The 17945-nt window shown below is 43.7% G+C and overlaps 1 protein-coding gene across 1 annotated transcript in view; it reads right to left on the bottom strand.

Annotated features, from left to right (window-relative positions):
- LOC122935952 (cytochrome P450 2K1-like) overlaps nucleotides 1–17945 on the bottom strand; it is a 59291-nt gene that overhangs the window by 8521 nt on the left and 32825 nt on the right. The window contains exons 4-7 of the mRNA XM_044291917.1: nucleotides 9010–9170; nucleotides 7454–7627; nucleotides 2468–2609; nucleotides 1921–2105 (exon numbers count right to left, since the gene is read on the bottom strand). Of these exons, the coding sequence (XP_044147852.1) occupies nucleotides 1921–2105; nucleotides 2468–2609; nucleotides 7454–7627; nucleotides 9010–9170 (662 nt within the window). The remainder of the gene's footprint in view (nucleotides 1–1920; nucleotides 2106–2467; nucleotides 2610–7453; nucleotides 7628–9009; nucleotides 9171–17945) is intronic.

The raw sequence follows: 17945 nt of genomic DNA, 5'->3' as shown, positions 1-17945 counted from the left end.
GACATCTTATGTAGTCAGTTGGCCGCTGCCTATGTGCGCCATCGCCCATCCTCTCCCAGGTCTGACCAGGGGGCTCACGCTCCACTACCATGACTGCTGGAGGGAAGGGGGCAGGAGCAGCACAAGTTCCATCAGCAGCAACATAAGTCTGGAGTCTCTACTGTGCACTTTTCTTTACCGTCTACTGAAGAAAAAACCCACCAGCAGTAGGACATGAAGCAGAACTTGAACAAGTAGGTGCTGGCATACTTGGACTCCAGTCTGTCCAAAACAAAGAAGAAACGGATGCAAATGAGCTCTTAACAAGCGCTGCCTCTAATGCTACCAGATGTAAGGCAGCTATCCTATAAGTCATTGTTCATCCCTTTAAATGTTCACCCAGTTAAGCCAGTACTCTCTGCTCTGCACTGAGGAGATGCAATCACCCCAAAACAGTGATCAGCAAATTAGGTGCTGGCTTATTTAATATCCGAGTCATGTCTTAAAGCCTATTTAAAGGGTCTAACATTGACTTATCGGATAGCTGCATTACATCTGGTGGCATTAGAGGCAGAGCTTGTTATAAGCTCATTTGCGAGAAATCCCACTTGATTAAGGTGCTCTCTCCACCAGGAGAGATAGTACCCCCTAACTCAAAACAAAGAAGACTTGCAAATATTTTCATCACATGTTATCTCTGTTTTGGACCCACTCCTGTGCTTGCCTTACTAATGAAATTCTGATGCCGTGTGATAGAGGCCATTAAAGGCCTGCATGCAGAACTTCTTTTCCATCTTAATAAAGCAGATTTCAGGCAAATTGCCAAAACTCATGCAAATTGAGCATGAGGTCTCTATTAAATGGACAGTATTTTGCATCAGGATTTTATCATGATTTGTAACCAATAAGGAGGATTTGTTCCAAAACACAGAAGACATGCAAATATTTCCATCACATGTTATCTCTGTTTTGGACAGACTCCTGTTTTTGCCTTACCAATACTGATCAAATGCTGACCAAATATTTTTAGGCTGTTCTTCTGACGGATCAGAGGAACGGAAAAAAACAAAACAGTAATGTGAACACAGCCTTACTGCTGACACCCTCCCCACTGTAATGGGGCCACTACTTGAATTTTGAGCCCAAACATCTGTTATTTGGTAAGATATTTCCATCACTTACTATGAGGCAAATTCAAGAGCCAAGCCTACTCTCTGATTAGGTATCAAGAATAGACCTGCACCTGCTTTGGGGCTGAGAATAACTGACCAAATTAGTGAATTGTGAACTAAGCCTAATTGTGATGCACAGTCATTCTACATGTAATAGAACTACTTTATTGGTGCTGCATCTATGTTTTTTTGCTTTACTGAAGGATACTGTATGATCTTTTTTTTTTTTTTTTGCTAAGAGTTAGCTAGGAATGTTGGTGGCCTGCACAATGATGCACACGTCCGTATATGTTACCTGCCTGTAATTTTGACGCACAGTTACTGTTTCGCTACCAGAAAGAACTAGCTATGCATGTTGCTGCACTGCACAGTGATGTACACCATGATACATTCTCCCTGAAGTTGATCTGCAGGCCAGGATAGACCTGATTTAGCGTGCTTTGAGACAAATTAATTCTGATCGAAGAAAATTATTGGAAAAATTTGGCAAAGGAACTAAATCGAATTTTTGAAAACTTCACTCATCTCTACTAACGATCCACGCAAAGATTTGCTGTGTGTGAATGTTGTGTTCATATAAGTCTACTGTCTCTACAGTATTTCACGACACTGGCCTATTTTTATTCACCTTTAACTAAGGTTAATCTATTGATTCAACTTTGCCAAGAATTTTGAACCTTTATCCATTATGTATAAATTCTTGTGATTAATAGATTGTATAGAATAAAAGAGTTAAATTAATTGATGATTTTATAGATCGTTCACTTACTTTTGGAATATGGTATCCTCTAAAGTTGACATCTCTTGTTGATTCACGTGGCAAACTCATTGGTACAACATCTGAGAATCTCTGGGTCTCGTGTACAACTGCATTGGTGAAGGGCATTTGTAGACGATGGCTATATTTGGGTTGAGCCATACCAATTACTTTAGAAATTTCTTCTTGAACTTTTTCTGAGAAAGGAATCAGTAGTTATTATTACTTAAGCATGTAAGGATGTTATTATGGGACATAACATGGACATAACATGTAGAGGGCTAGAAGAGAGAACTACAACTACCAGCATGACATTATCTATGTAAATAGTAATCAGTTCTCCAGGAAAACCTCTTTATCTGTACACATGCTCTCCCGATGAAGGTTCTGTTGACACAGGCTTTTAATTCCACTACATACCATGTATATTAAACTCTTCTTTGACCCCACCAGAAGACCATTTTTGACTATAATTTAGGCTGCTCGTCTCATTGAGGTTCCAAAACATATTCCATTCTGCACAAATATTTACACTGATCATAATTTTAAACTGAATTACCTTGATAATGAGGATATTTAATCATCATTAGCAGACACCAGCGGAGAGTGGTGGACAAGGTCTCTGTCCCAGCATTTAACAAAGATCTTATTAAACTAGTCAAGTTGCCATTGTGAAAATAGGATTGGGGATTTGCTTTCTCCTAAAATATCCAGAAATATCATTTTACAAAAAATACATAAGTAAATGCTAGTAAATTTTAATTTGACAATATCTAATGTGTTTACTGAGTTCTTATGTTTTGCTTTTAAACAGGTATTCAAGTTATTTTTTATTTTTATTGATATATTTATTTTAATAGTCAATCATACAATTTCTAATATATATATATATATATATATATATATATATATATATAAACACACAGTGTGTATATATACAGTACAGACCAAAAGTTTGGACACACCTTCTCATTCAGTTTTCTTTATTTTCATGACTATGAAAATTGTAGATTCACACTGAAGGCATCAAAACTATGAATTAACACATGTGGAATTATATACATAACAAACAAGTGTGAAACAACTGAAAATATGTCATATTCTAGGTTCTTCAAAGTAGCCACCTTTTGCTTTGATTACTGCTTTGCACACTCTAGGCATTCTCTTGATAAGCTTCAAGAGGTAGTCACTTGAAATGGTTTTCCCTTCACAGGTGTGCCCTATCAGTTTTAATAAGTGTGATTTCTTGCCTTATAAACGGGGTTGGGACCACTAGTTGTGTTGTGGAGAAGTCAGGTGGATACACAGCTGATAGTCCTACTGATTAGACTGTTAGAATTTGTATTATGGCAAGAAAAAAGCAGCTAAGTAAAGAAAAACGAGTGGCCATCATTACTTTAAGAAATGAAGGTCAGTCAGTCCGAAAAATTGGGAAAACTTTGAAAGTGTCCCCAAGTGCAGTCACAAAAACCATCAAGCGCTACAAAGAAACTGGCTCACTTGCGGACCGCTCCCGGAAAGGAAGACCAAGAGTCACCTCTGCTGCGGATGATAAGTTCATCCGAGTCACCAGCCTCAGAAATCGCAGGTTAACAGCAGCTCAGATTAGAGACCAGGTCAATTCCACACAGAGTTCTAGCAGCAGACACATCTCTAGAACAACTGTTAAGAGGAGACTGTGTGAATCAGGCCTTCATTGTAGAATATCTGCTAGGAAACCACTGCAAAGGACAGGCAACAAGCAGAAGAGACTTGTATGGGCTAAAGAACACAAGGAAGCAAAAGCACAGTGGAAATCTGTGCTTTAGTCGGATGAGTCCAAATTTGAGATCTTTGGTTCCAACCACCGTGTCTTTGTGCAACGCAGAAAAGGTGAACGGATGGACTCTATATGCCTGGTTTCCACCGTGAAGCATGGAGGAGGAGGTTCGATGGTGTGGGGGTGCTTTGCTGGTGACACAGCATCTTGCAGCGGCATGCTATTCCATCCAGTTTGCGTTTAGTTGGACCATCATTTATTTTTCAACAGGTCAATGACCCCAAACACACCTCCAGGCTGTGTAAGGGCTATTTGACCATGAAGTAGAGTGATGGGGTGCTGCGCCAGGTGACCTGGCCTCCACAGTCACTGGACCTGAACCCAATCGAGATGGATTGGGGTGAGCTGGACCGCAGAGTGAAGGCAAAAGGGCCAACAAGTGCTAAGCATCTCTGGGAACTCCTTCAAGACTGTTGGAAGACCATTTCAGGTGACTACCTCTTGAAGCTCATCAAGAGAATGCCAAGAGTGCGCAAAGCAGTAATCAAATCAAAAGGTGGCTACTTTGAAGAACCTAGAATATGACATATTTTCAGTTGTTTCACACTTTTTTGTTATGTATATAATTCCACATGTGTTAATTCATAGTTTTGATGCCTTCAGTGTGAATCTACAATTTTTATAGTCATGAAAATAAAGAAAACTCTTTGAATGAGAAGGTGTGTCCAAACTTTTGGTCTGTACTGTCTGTGTATATATATATATATATAAATTTGTATGTTTTTTGTAAGTCTTACAAAGAATACAGACAATCAAATGCAAAGGCGGAAAGGTCGACCAATAGAACATGAACAGCATGGAAGAAGCATTAACATCTAGGAGTTACCACTAAGAGTAAAATGCAAATATAATCTGCTGAAAATCGCAAATTCTGTATGACCACTATATGCAGTAGAAAGGTATAGCCCAAATTTCAGTCCTATGTCATGCATCTATGGCCTAATGGAAACATGGGATTAGTCATGTGGCACTCCTCACATGAGATCATCCCTAACATTTAGCAAGCATCAGTGTTACATGACATATGTGCTGGGTCAGCACACAGAACACATCCATGTAAATAGGACTAGTGGTGGAATTTTTTTTTTTTTTTATGGTGTTATTACAGTAACTACATCATTGTATGACTGCTTGTCTTTAGGTGATGGTCCTTTGTTTCTAGGTGATTTGTAAAATGGTAGTCTGTCTTTTGGTGATGTTATCTTGTTGTTAATAAAGTTTAGTGTAAAACAAACAAAAAAACACAAGACACACAGATATCTGCTTCTACACTGACAGTGAACTGCCGCTGCTACAGGTAGTAATACTGTATATACTGCATATGTTCTGCTTCCCAGTACACTACTATTCACCTGTTAGATACCTGGCTACTTAGCTGAAAGCCAGAGGTCACACAATGCATGAGAGTCACATGACTGATGCCATGTTTAGTACCATTCAGATTTCCTATGATACATTTTACAGGACTAAAATCGTTCGTACCATTTATTTTTCTTTAGAGAGAGCATACTATGTGGATATAATAAAGATCTGCGAGTAAAATCTTAAATAGATGTATATCAGAAAATATAGTATTCCCCAAACAAAAGTAATCATTAAAATTAGAATAAGTATTTATATAGCTTTGTAACAGGGGTTGTCCGGGTCCTCTACTAAGAAAAGTTTAAAAAGCCAAAAATGTAGTTAACCAAATTTCTTAAAGCCTATGGACACATCATCTGCTCGTAATGACCGTGATCACCAATATATCAAGGTGATTGCCACTTGTCTTATCCAACCACAGATTGTTAAGCTTCAACCATTAGTTGTATAGTATGATTACGTTTTAAAACATTTACAGACATGTCCTTCTCATGTTGGGCATGAGATAACCAACTTGGAAAAAATAAATAAAAATAACAGGATTGTGAAACTTTATCAGGAATTGTTTATGCTTTATGTGTCTAATGACTGAAGTTTCCCATTCTTTTAGGTCAAGGTATACCCATTGTAAGAAGTCAGAGCAACTCTACTTGTATTTTATTTTTTCTAAGATGTTTTGCTGGCTTTCTCAGTTAGGCTACTTTCACATCTGCATTTTTGTTTGATCCGGCAGGGATGAGCAAAACGCTTACATTAGGATAATACAATGGGCTGCATCCGTTATGAACGGATCTGGTTATATTATCACTAAAATAGCCATGACGGATTCGGCACGATTGACTTAGGCCCCTTTCAGACGTCCGTGGAACACGGTCTGTAAGATACTGGACCGGCATCCTGCTGAGTGCAGGAGCGCACTGCGTCATTGGTTGCTATTATGCCGTGCGCTTCGTGCCGCCGCTGCGGTACATTAATGCACTCCTATAGATCATACGAAGCGCACAGCGTCATAGCAACCAATGATGCCGTGCGCTCCTGCACTCAGCAGGTAGCCAGTCCGGTATCTCACAGACCGTGTTCCACGGACGTGTAAAAGGGGCCTTATTGTGTTTCATGCCAAATCAGTCTTGATCAGTGTCCCAGGACCCACTCAAAAACACTGCTTGCAGCCAAACGGAATGGAATGAATTCTGGTGTGCCTCAATCTGCGTAAGAAATACGTCTAATACAGTTGCAAGAAAAAGTATGTGAACCCTTTGGAATGATATGGATTTCTGCACAAATTGGTTATAAAATGTGATCTGATCTTCATCTAAGTCACAACAATAGACAATCACAGTCTGCTTAAACTAATAACACACAAAGAATTAAATGTCACCATGTTTTTATTGAACAACCCATGTAAACATTCACAGTGCAGGTGGAAAAAGTATGTGAACCCTTGGATTTAATAACTGGTTGAACCTCCTTTGGTAGCAATAACTTCAACCAAACGTTTCTTGTAGTTGCAGATCAGACGTGCACAACGGTCAGGAGTAATTCTTGACCATTCCTCTTTACAGAACTGTTTCAGTTCAGCAATATTCTTGGGATGTCTGGTGTGAATCGCTTTCTTGAGGTCATGCCAGAGCATCTTAATCGGGTTGAGGTCAGGACAATCTAAATACCTCCTTGTATTCTAACATGAATCTACGCGTAACCCTTTGACATACCCACAAAGGAACATTCCTATAGAGGGCTGTCTATATTTATTATTCTTATTTTTACTTTTATGTTTATTCTTATTTCCATATGGACCTGTATGTGTGGTCTTCTTACCTTTTATTTATATATATACACATATTTTTTTATTTTATTTTTTTCAGTTTTATTTTTATTTTTTATGTTTTTATTTTTATGTTTATTTTTTTTATATTTATATGTCCAAAGGGTTCACATACTTTTTCTTGCAACTGTATAGGCATATTTTTGGTTAGCAAATGACATAGAGCATACAGTGTGTCACAGTCTGTTGAGAATTTTGCTAGCAATGTGAAATAATGTTTTCAGTTTGTATTGTGAGAAATTGACGTCCTTAATTAAATGGATTTTTAGAGCTCTGCAGTCCCCTGAATGACCACCCTAAAATGACTTATTAATGCCAACAATGCTTCATTACAATTGTCCCATTAATACGTTTACTATTTAATCCAATACATAATGAATTTTCTGCTGACCTCTTCATGCATTGAGAAGCTATTTGGGTAGAAGCTTCATCTCATACTGACCCTTTTCTCTGTCCTATGCAGCATAATATAGCAACCCTCTAATATAATAATGGCTTAGCAGGTTTATCAGCAGTCCTATGCAAAATAAATTACGTACCAGGTTTTGCCTGATAAGGAATGCATCAATGAAGCTTCGCTGATCATTCATGTCCAACTCTTTGAGATGCTTCACAAATGTGCACTGAATGAATGCAAAAAGTTCATTGATGTTCTTTTGAAACCGTCTGTGGCTTCCTGGTAGGATTCCCAAAATCGGATAGGCATTATATAACTGTAAAGATACAATGTACAGAAAATATTCAATGGAAGTTATGTGTGACAGTATTAAAGCTGATGTGTCACATACAAATTACCTGCCATCTGATTCATAACTCACTAAATCGTTGCCATGCCCCAGGACGTAACATCAGCACAACAACTGTAGTCAAACAGAAGAACACAAGTCTACGATCTTCAAGTACAATTTCAAGCATTGGGTGGGGTGGTGTAAATCATGTCGTCTCTGCATTCTGGAGCAGTAGAGACATGTTCTCTAAAGTGATCAGTCACCTTTCAATATCTGGGGGTCTGTTGGTTGGCTTTGGGTTTGACAGATTCCTGAAGAACACAACCTAACTGAATGTTTAGTGCCTACTGTAATATGTGGTGGAGGATGGCTAATGGTGTGGGACTTTTTCAGAGTTTGGCCCCTTATTTCCAGTAAAGGGTAATGTTAATACTGCAACATACAAACACATTTTACAGAATTTTTGGTTCCAACTTTATGGTAAAAGTTTCAGAAAGACCCCTTCCTGCTAGTTTGGTGTGGAAGAACTGATGTGGTTGCACAGAGCTTTCAACCCTAATGAATTGCCAACAGTGTGCAATAAAGGTCCAACTGGCAACACCCAGTTGGACCTTTAATGCAGACCTCTGACAATTCATTCATAAACTTGCAGCAGGAATGATAGAGAAATGGCAAAACATAGTTTTATTGTAAAAATAGATTCTCCATAATTGTCATTACATGGGAAATGCAAGTAGTTGTCAAAACAGACATGCCAGTAGAGGTGAAAGGTCCATCATGTATCCATGCAGCACAGTACGCGAATGTCCTGTGCTTCCTGGTCTAGGGATGAAATGCAGAAATTGGCTGCAGCAGTCACATGCATCAGTGACAAGATCATCGTTGGATCAGAAAGCAGAAAATAAAGGGAAACTGGGAAGATTTGGTATATGTATAGCAACATATATGTACAGAATTTTAAAAATATTTTTGATCTAGTTTTTTTATCCACTTTTGCAAACAATTTTTCAATGTTTAAATGTATCTAAAACAAAAATATATAGAAAAATAAAGAAGCAACTGCGAATAACCTCGGTAAAAAAAAAAAAAATCTAATTTATGTTATGCCTACATCTCCTTTGCAAACCTATCTGTTACCCAAGGTTAAAGACTTCAAACAAATTCCCTTTTACTACTCCAATGTCTCGACCACTTCTTGCTAGCCCTGCTGTCTGGTTACTTCCATGGCGTGAGCAATATAACCTGACTCTAGCATTTAGGACTGGCTAACATTTCCCTAAATAACTATCCACAGGCACCCATTTATGAAACCTATATAGGATATTATAAGAAACATACAATGAAAATATAAAGGAAAGTAACCTAACTAAAACAGTTTTCTCCACCAGCAATCTAATGTTCTCAATCATTAAATCCAAGAGTTTCTTGAACTGTGGATCTTCATAATCCATACGATTCCCAAGCAATATGGAGACAATGATATTGGAAACTGCAGAGTATATGATCCTGGTGTTATCAAACGGCTGCCCTGGAATTACAGAAACTCAGGTTATCAACTATCTTCATCCTTACAATATTAAGACCTGGGTATTTTCCCCGATATAGATGATGTGTCACCAGGCTTATGTTGCCCTATCTCAGGGCATCATACATTGGTGACAAAGATCTTGATTCAAAAGCAGGGTCACTATTTCTGGTTTGTAGTTTTCTTAAAATTGGTATTAAGCAGCTCCAGCTGGACCCAAGCTCTGAAGTTCTTATATTCATGAACCCTCCTTTGGATGATGTATAGCTTTCTACCTACTATTGTGTATAGGAAGAAAACTGTCAGTCAGCGGTAGGAGCGGGGGGAGAGCTGGGAGCTTACAACTACGAGGACTGCTGAGTGCATGCATTACATTGAGCTAGCTCCATCACTTGGACCAAGCTGGAGCTCCTCAATTCTGAACATAAGAAAGCGACTGAACAGAAAAAAGTAAGTGACCCTGCGTTACAAGGCTCTCTGTCACCAGTTTATGCCACCATCAGATAGAACAACATAAAACTGGTGACACTAGTACATGTGGGATTTACTGTAAAGGGCATCTGTCAGCAGATGATTTTGTAATTTTGTTATTCAAATAATTGTACATATTTTTTTTCCTTGATACATGGATTTATGCCATTTTTGAAAATATCTATGTAATCAGTGGTAAATGTAAAAAACACTGTGCCTTGCAGTAACAAGCACAGGGAGTCTGCTGTGGTAGTGAAATAATACCGTGAGTCGGTATGACATGCAGATGACAGGTGTCGCTCTTAGAATCACTGCACACTTCACTTATTTGGGCAGTCACGGGGCCAAAACTGACCAAATAACTCAAGTGTGAACTCAGCCTTACAGGTCAATGTTAGCGTCAAGAAGAAGCGCACTCCTTTTACAACATCGGCAGCTGATTCAACATAGATGTCGACAGAACCTGTTCTATTAAACGCTTATACAAGTAGAGCCCCCCAACAGAGTGGAGAGGGTGTCAGCAGTAAGTTTGTGTTGACATCACTGATTATTTTGCCCTTCCGCTGACCCATCAGAACAATAACCCCAAAACACCATATCCTGCCTGTGGAGCATCCGCCGTCACTTGGTCAGCATTTGGTCAGTAATCCATCAGTATTGCTAAAGCCAAAAAAAACAGGAGTGGATCCAAAACAGAGATGACACGTGAATGGAATATTTGCATGTCTTCCGTGTTTTGTACCCACTCCTGCTTTTGGCTATCAAATAATAAGCCAATTCTGATGCAAAAAAGGGACCATGTCATGCAGGCCTTACAGCTGCTACATAGACGGGATCCGTTGTGCGTCTAATTTTTCCTTCCTTCTGACAGAGCAGAAGAAGGGTCAAATAAATGATGATGAAAGCCAGGCCAAAAGACAAATCAGTGGTCCAGTCATGAAGTGGGGAGGGTGGGAACAGCATGAGAAGTCCACAGAGTGGCCCTTTGACATAGTGGCGAGGTGGAAGCAGCATCAGGACACCACGGAGTGGCCCTTTGACATAATGGTGAGGTGGAAGCAGCATCAGGACACCACAGAGTGGCCCAATGACAGAGTCTGGAGGTGGCAGCAGCAGCATCAGGAGGAGGCCACAGGGTGGCACAATTTTAGATGCTTAGGCATGCAATAGCTAAAATAGCATATAAAAGAAATCGCACCATAGGGTAGTATGTTCCAGATTATTAGACTGGATAAAACAAAAAGTGGAGGCTCACCTTAAATGGTTGTGCTTGATATAGGCACAACATTATTCCAAACGTGAGAAATAAATATCCAGTCGCCGGGTGTGCAACCGTAGTGTCCGAATCTTCAGGAGAAGAAGCCCAATCTCTCCAGAGGCGATTTAGTATAAATGTAGCAGGATCACAATGGGGTGCAAATACGCCGGCCAGAACACTTGTAGTAAAGATGAATGAATTCTTCTTTACTGAATGGTGCTCATCAAGTAAAACAACGCGATTCGGGGAAACTTAGGTCCCCTTCATCAGGTTAAGAGACTTAATGTTTACATAGTACATATTGGGGAATTTAAAGGGGTATTCCCATCACAATGATCACTGTTAAATCTGTAAATGATTTGACAGTGATAATTTTTGTAAATACATTTTATTACCCAATTCCCACCCTTTTTTTAGAAAATAAGTACCCTCTTACCTGATTGTTGTCTTTAGTATCCCCTGGTTACGGCCACCTCTCGCCTGTCGAATCCGGCCTGGCCGCGCTTGCGCAGAAGACTGCAGATTTTCTCCCGGCCGGGCCGCGCAATGTCCTGAATGCGCCATGATGATTTCTTCCTGGCCAGTATAGTACAGAGCCGCAAACGCGCACGCCGGCTCTGTACTATACAGGCCAGGAATAAGTCACCACAGGCATGCGCGTTCAGGACATTGAGCGGCCCGGCCGGGAGAAAATCTTCAGTCTTTTACGCAAGCGCGGCCCAGCCGGTAGAAAACGTCAATCAAGCCCAGCCGAATCCAGGAAGTGAACGTAGCGCTCGCCGCAGGTAAATATGAAAACTGATGATGGGAATACCCCTTTAAGCCCTAAAAAAAACACCAAAAAACACATGGGGGTAGCCTTAGTGGAGTGGCACCATCCCCTAGGTGTTTCATAATTTACATATTGGGGTGCAAACATTTAGTGTTATAAAAACATAAGTACAATAAAATGTTAGGTTGGTAAATCATTAGTCCAATATGAAAAAATAAATAAATAGAAGTAAATTTAAAATGATGCGGGAGTTTTGGTTGCTTGGGTCACGTGATTTCAACACCAGCTATCACAGGACCCGTTGTCATAGTGCGGAGATGCTTTAGATGTATTCCGCTGGTGGGGAGAAGCATACCAGTGTTCTATAAAATTTCCCTACCCTCGTCACTTCCGGCCGCACCGGACATGACATTACCAGCTTTGTAAGGAGGTGTGCTGCGCTGCGCAGATGCACAACGACGGGGTAGGGACATTTCATAGCAGAGTTGTTGAGAAGCAATGCGCTTGCGCCGTACTTCTCAGCAGGACACCGGCGGACACTAGGCATGCGCCAGGAGCCCTTAGCAGCGTTACAGGGTAGGTAGATCTACCTGTCCGCTGCTCACGAGCAGCGGACAGGTAGATCTCTCATACCGAACATCCATCCGATCATCACCTAAAGATCGGATGGATTTTCGGTATGAGAGATCTCGCTGTCTGTCGCGCATGCCCACTGGCCCATAATTTTTCCCTACCATGTAACGCTGCTGAGGCTCCCAGCACATGCGCAGTGTCGGACGGTGTTCTGCTGTAAAATATCCCTACCCCGTCGTTGTGCGCCGGCGCGGCGCGGCACACCTCCTAACAAAGCTGGGAACGTCATGTCCGGTGCGGCCGGAAGTGACGAGGGTAGGGAAATTTCATAGGTAGGGGAAGTTTTATAGAAAACTGGCACTTCATGGATCGTCACGTGATCGATGCGTCACGTGATCGCCGCTCGAGACGGCCGTGCCATGTTGATGATAGAGTGGAGTGAGTTAAGCCACTGACTTATTACCTAGGTGATTAAATGCTAGGAGGAGAAAAGAGTGGCTAAGAATAATACTGCCCCAAAATAGTAATGACAAATGATAAAAGAGGTAGTAATTTGGATATAATGAGAATTTATAAAAGATGTTATCTGGACTAAAGGAGGAAAATAAATATAAATGAAAATATTAATGCCTTCAATAAAAATTATGTAAAATATGTAAATTACCAATATTGGAACAGTGAAAATTGCAATTAAATTAAAATATTAGGACAGTAGATATTTGTCATAATAGTGTAAGTAATTTAGTCACATAGAGGTCATGAAATGGTCATAAATAATAAATTCATTCTTTGTATATAAAAAAAACTTTGAAATATATATATATATTGTAGGAAGGTGCAAGGGTCCGTCATTGACGGAAGGTACGTGTCACCGAGGTTCCTGGCCTCGGTGAGATAAGAACCGGTTATTTTATGTGTCAGCAGCAGCTAGTGCTCGCTGACACTGTTTATTCTTAGTGTGGCTGAAAAGCCGATCCGGGCCGGTTCTTATTGGGAGCAGCCAAAGAGCAGGGTGGGTGGCTGTTCCCCTCGTCCAGGCCAGGTTTTGGGCTGGGGTTTAAAAACCCAGCCAGCAGCTCAGCTGGGTGTGGTATGTTCCTCCAAGTAAAAGTGGTGCTGTGAAGGCTCTGTGTTTTTGGGGAGCTGCATGAGAGCCACCAGCCGGAAGCCAGGCACCCTAAAAGCCGGCTGTGGATATTCAGGTGACGTGTTCGTCTTGAGTTCTGTGGACTTTGGCCATGTGAAATAACATGGGGATTTTCTGTGGTGTGCATTAACACCAGGACTCTGCCAAGTGTTTATGTTATTTTTTCCTTGTTGTGTGAATAAACACTGACTTTTCCGTTACTACCGTGTTCTTGCCTCTGTACTGCGTTCGCTTACCCTGCCTACCAGAGCGAATCCCCACAATTGGTGGCTTGGAGCGGGCAAGCGCAGTGAGGCTGGCGTGGAAGCCGAATTTTTTTTTCTCTCTCTCACGGTTGTATGTCATTTATCAAGCCGGCTAGATTTAAACCGGTGTCAAGAGACGAAATGGAGGCTGTTATGAAGGCCCTCGTGGAAGCTAACCTGCAGCAACGCGAGGCTAATAAGCAGCAGCAGGAGACCAACCAGTTGCTGCTACAACATGTAATGGCATTACAGTCAGCAGGAGCAACCCCAAGCGTACATGATGTCCGGAAAGCAGTACGTGCAGCGATCACTAAAATGACCCCTGCAGACGACGTCGAGACCTACCTGGCGATGTATGAAAAAGTGGCCACCAGGGAAAAGCTGCCCCAAGACCAGTGGGCTGAGGTCGTCGCTCCGTTTCTGACGTCAGAGTCCCAGCGGGTGTTTTTTGACTTGCCTGACGATCAAGCAGCCGACTACCCAAAGGTAAAGGGGGAGATCTTGGCAAGACTGGGGGTGAATGTACTGGTCCGGGCCCAGCGGGTGCATCAGTGGGGGTTCAACCCGGCGGAGCCCGTGAGACCCCAGTATTATGACTTGCTTAACCTGTTACAAAAGTGGCTACAACCTGATGTGTTGAGCCCCACTGCTATGTTGGACCGGTTATTAGCAGACAGGTTCTGGAGGGCTCTGCCACCCCCTCTCCAGCAATGGATTGGCCAGGTCTCCCCAGGGAATGCGCTGGAGATGGTCGACCTGGTGGAGCGCTATGAGGCTACCCGAAACTTACAGGGGGGTTCTGTTGGGAGGGGGGCAGTCAGATCCCGTAACTCTCCACCCCGGACCCAACAACCGGTGCCCATCAAACCTGCCCGAGATATAACCCCTGTGGACCCCGCTCCAATAATCTGCTGGCGGTGTCGGGAGCCAGGTCATGTTCGAGCGGACTGTCCACGTCAGGGGGAACCCATGGACACAAACTGTGGCTTCCGTCAATCGTTATATGCCAGGAAACTGTGTGCAGTGGGTGCTTCGGAGCCTCTGAACCACCTGTGCCAGGTTGAGGTGGGAGACACTCCAGCGGAGGCTCTGTTGGACTCAGGAAGTCTGGTGACCCTGGTAAGGGCTTCCCTGGTACGCTCCGCTGAGTACACCGGCCGTAAGGTTGGAGTCATGTGCATCCATGGGGACTTAAAAGACTATCCTACTGCTATGGTGTCTCTGTCTACGGTTTCCGGCCGGTGGATCCACGAGGTGGCTGTTGCAACCCACCTCCACTATGAACTTATAGTAGGGAGAGACTTCCCGGGTTTCACGGCACTGTGGCCGGTTCCGAGAGTGACTGATATGCATGATACAGGGGTAACCCTAGCAGAATGGCCTGGCTCAGGGGGGACACCAGAACCCTGGGAACCTGAGTCTAAAGGTCCCGCGGTAGGGGTGACCGCCACTTCGGTGGAAGAGGAGGAGACATCCCCTCTGAGTGTAATGGTGGGAGACATGGAGGACTTGCCGCCGGGGCCTGAGCTGGCAGACCTCAATGTCTCTGGGGGTAATTTTGGTACCGCGCAACACCGGGATCCGACCTTATCCCGGGCCTGGGAAAATGTGCTAATAATAGATGGTGAACCACAACAACCAGGGGCAGAGTCGGTGTTCCCCCGTTTTGTGGTCCATCAGGATATGTTGTATCGGGTAAACCAGCTGCGAGGTGAATCCATTGAACAGTTAGTGGTGCCTCAGGCTTATCGCAAACTCGTGTTAGAGTTAGCGCACCAGCATGTTCTCGGGGGTCATCTGGGAGTGCAGAAAACCCAGGACCGGATATTACAACGGTTTTACTGGCCCAGTGTGTTTAAAGAGGTGGATGAGTTCTGTAAGTCTTGCCCGACCTGCCAGGCAACTAGCCCCCAGCACCTTTTTCGCAGTCCCTTGGTACCCCTCCCGATCATTGAGGTACCGTTTGAGCGAATCGCTATGGACCTGGTAGGTCCTGTACCAAAGTCCGCCCGGGGACACCAGCACATCTTGGTTGTCCTGGATTACGCTACTCGGTACCCGGAGGCAGTGCCACTGCGACATACTTCTGCGAAACTTATAGCTAAAGAGCTAATGGAGATGTTCTCCCGAGTGGGGCTACCTAAAGAGGTCCTGACTGACCAGGGGACCCCTTTTATGTCCAAGGTCATGAGGGAACTCTGCAAGTTGCTGCGTATAAAACAGTTACGGACGTCCGTGTACCATCCACAAACGGACGGACTGGTGGAAAGGTTTAATAAAACTCTAAAAACCATGTTAAAAAGGGTGGTGACCAAAGATGGAAAGGATTGGGACCTTCTTCTGCCCTATCTCATGTTCGCAGTGCGAGAGGTGCCCCAGGCCTCTACTGGGTTCTCGCCCTTCGAATTGCTATATGGCAGACATCCTCGTGGCTTGTTGGACGTAGCCAAGGAGGCATGGGAACAACAACCCACTCCACATAAAAGCGTCCTGGAATATGTTACCAAGATGCAACAGCGGATAGAGACCGTTTTGCCTCTTGTCAGGGAACATATGGAGGCCGCTCAGCGAGCCCAGAGTCGGATCTATAATCGGCCGGCTCGGGTCCGGAACTTTAACCCGGGTGATCGGGTTTTGGTTCTCGTGCCGACAGTGGACAGTAAGTTCCTAGCCAGGTGGCAGGGGCCCTACGAGGTGCGTGAAAAAATAGGAGAGGTAAATTACAGGGTACACCAGCCGGGGAGGCGAAAGCCGGAGCAGGTTTACCATGTTAATTTGCTAAAACCTTGGAAGGATAGGGAAACCTGTACGGAAGACAGCCCGCGACCGGGTTTTCTTGGACAAGAGGGTCCGGCTCCTAAGTCTGATGCAAGGGAAGCGGTTGCCACAGTAAAAATTGCTGACAGCCTCTCCTCTAAACAGGCTCAGGAAACCAGGGAGTTTGTTAGTCGGAACACGGATGTGTTCTCAGACCTCCCTGGACGTACTTCCGTAATCCAACATGACATTGTCACCGAGCCTCAGGCAAAAGTCCGGTTAAAAGCATATCGAGTACCCGAGGCTCGGCGAAAAGCCATCTCGGAGGAAGTGCAACTTATGTTGCGGTTGGATGTCATTGAGGAGTCTAAAAGTGAGTGGGCCAGTCCGATAGTGTTAATACCCAAGCCAGATGGGACACTGAGGTTCTGTAATGACTTCCGCAAGCTTAATGAGGTGTCCAAGTTTGACGCGTATCCCATGCCCCGAGTGGATGAGCTTATTGAAAGGTTGGGCCAAGCCCGGTATTTTTCTGTGTTAGACCTCACCAAAGGGTACTGGCAGGTACCCTTGACAGAGGCTGCCAAAGAAAAAACGGCTTTTGTCACGCCAGAGGGGCTTTATCAGTACAAGGTACTACCCTTTGGTCTACATGGCGCCCCCGCCACGTTTCAAAGGCTAATGGATATTATACTCCGTCCACATCGTCGATACGCTTCGGCGTACCTGGACGATATCGTTATCCACAGCACCGACTGGGAAAGTCACCTACCTAAAGTACAGGCGGTAGTGGACTCCCTTAGAAAGGCGGGACTAACAGCTAACCCAAAGAAATGTGCAATAGGGTTAGAGGAGACTAAATACCTTGGGTATGTCATTGGACGTGGAGTCATTAAACCTCAAGTGAGCAAAATGGAGGCGATACGGAATTGGCCCCGACCTGCTACCTCTAGACAAGTCAGGTCATTCCTGGGAATGGTGGGCTATTACATGAGGTTCGTTCCCCATTTTGCCACTTTAGCGGCTCCATTGACAGGGCTTTTAAAGGGACGGAAGTCCGTGATAGTCCGCTGGAATGACCAGGCGGAAGAGGCTTTCTCCGCTTTGAAGTCGGCCCTGTGTGGGTCCCCGGTTTTGGTGACGCCCGACTTCAAGAGGGAATTTGTGGTCCAGACTGATGCCTCCGAAGTAGGCCTCGGTGCTGTACTGTCTCAGGAAGTCAACGGGGAGGAGCATCCCGTTGTCTTCCTCAGCCGTAAGCTCACTCCAGCGGAGACCCGGTACAGTATAGTGGAGAGAGAGTGCCTGGCCATCAAGTGGGCACTCGAGTCTCTCCGCTATTATCTGTTGGGGAGGAAATTCCGTCTGGTGACCGACCACTCCCCTCTCAAGTGGATGAGCCAGGCCAAAGAGAGGAATGCTCGGGTCACCAGGTGGTTCTTATCGCTACAAAACTTCAAATTCACAGTAGAACACAGGGCAGGCCGGTTACAGGGAAACGCGGATGCCCTGTCCCGAGTACACTGTCTGGCGTGTGTTCACCCCCTCAGGGTTG

The sequence above is a fragment of the Bufo gargarizans genome, chromosome 4 (assembly GCF_014858855.1).
Source record: "Bufo gargarizans isolate SCDJY-AF-19 chromosome 4, ASM1485885v1, whole genome shotgun sequence".
NCBI lineage: Eukaryota > Metazoa > Chordata > Amphibia > Anura > Bufonidae > Bufo > Bufo gargarizans.
The sequence above is the reverse complement of the archived record's forward strand: the minus strand, read 5'-3'. Positions and strand labels throughout refer to the sequence as shown.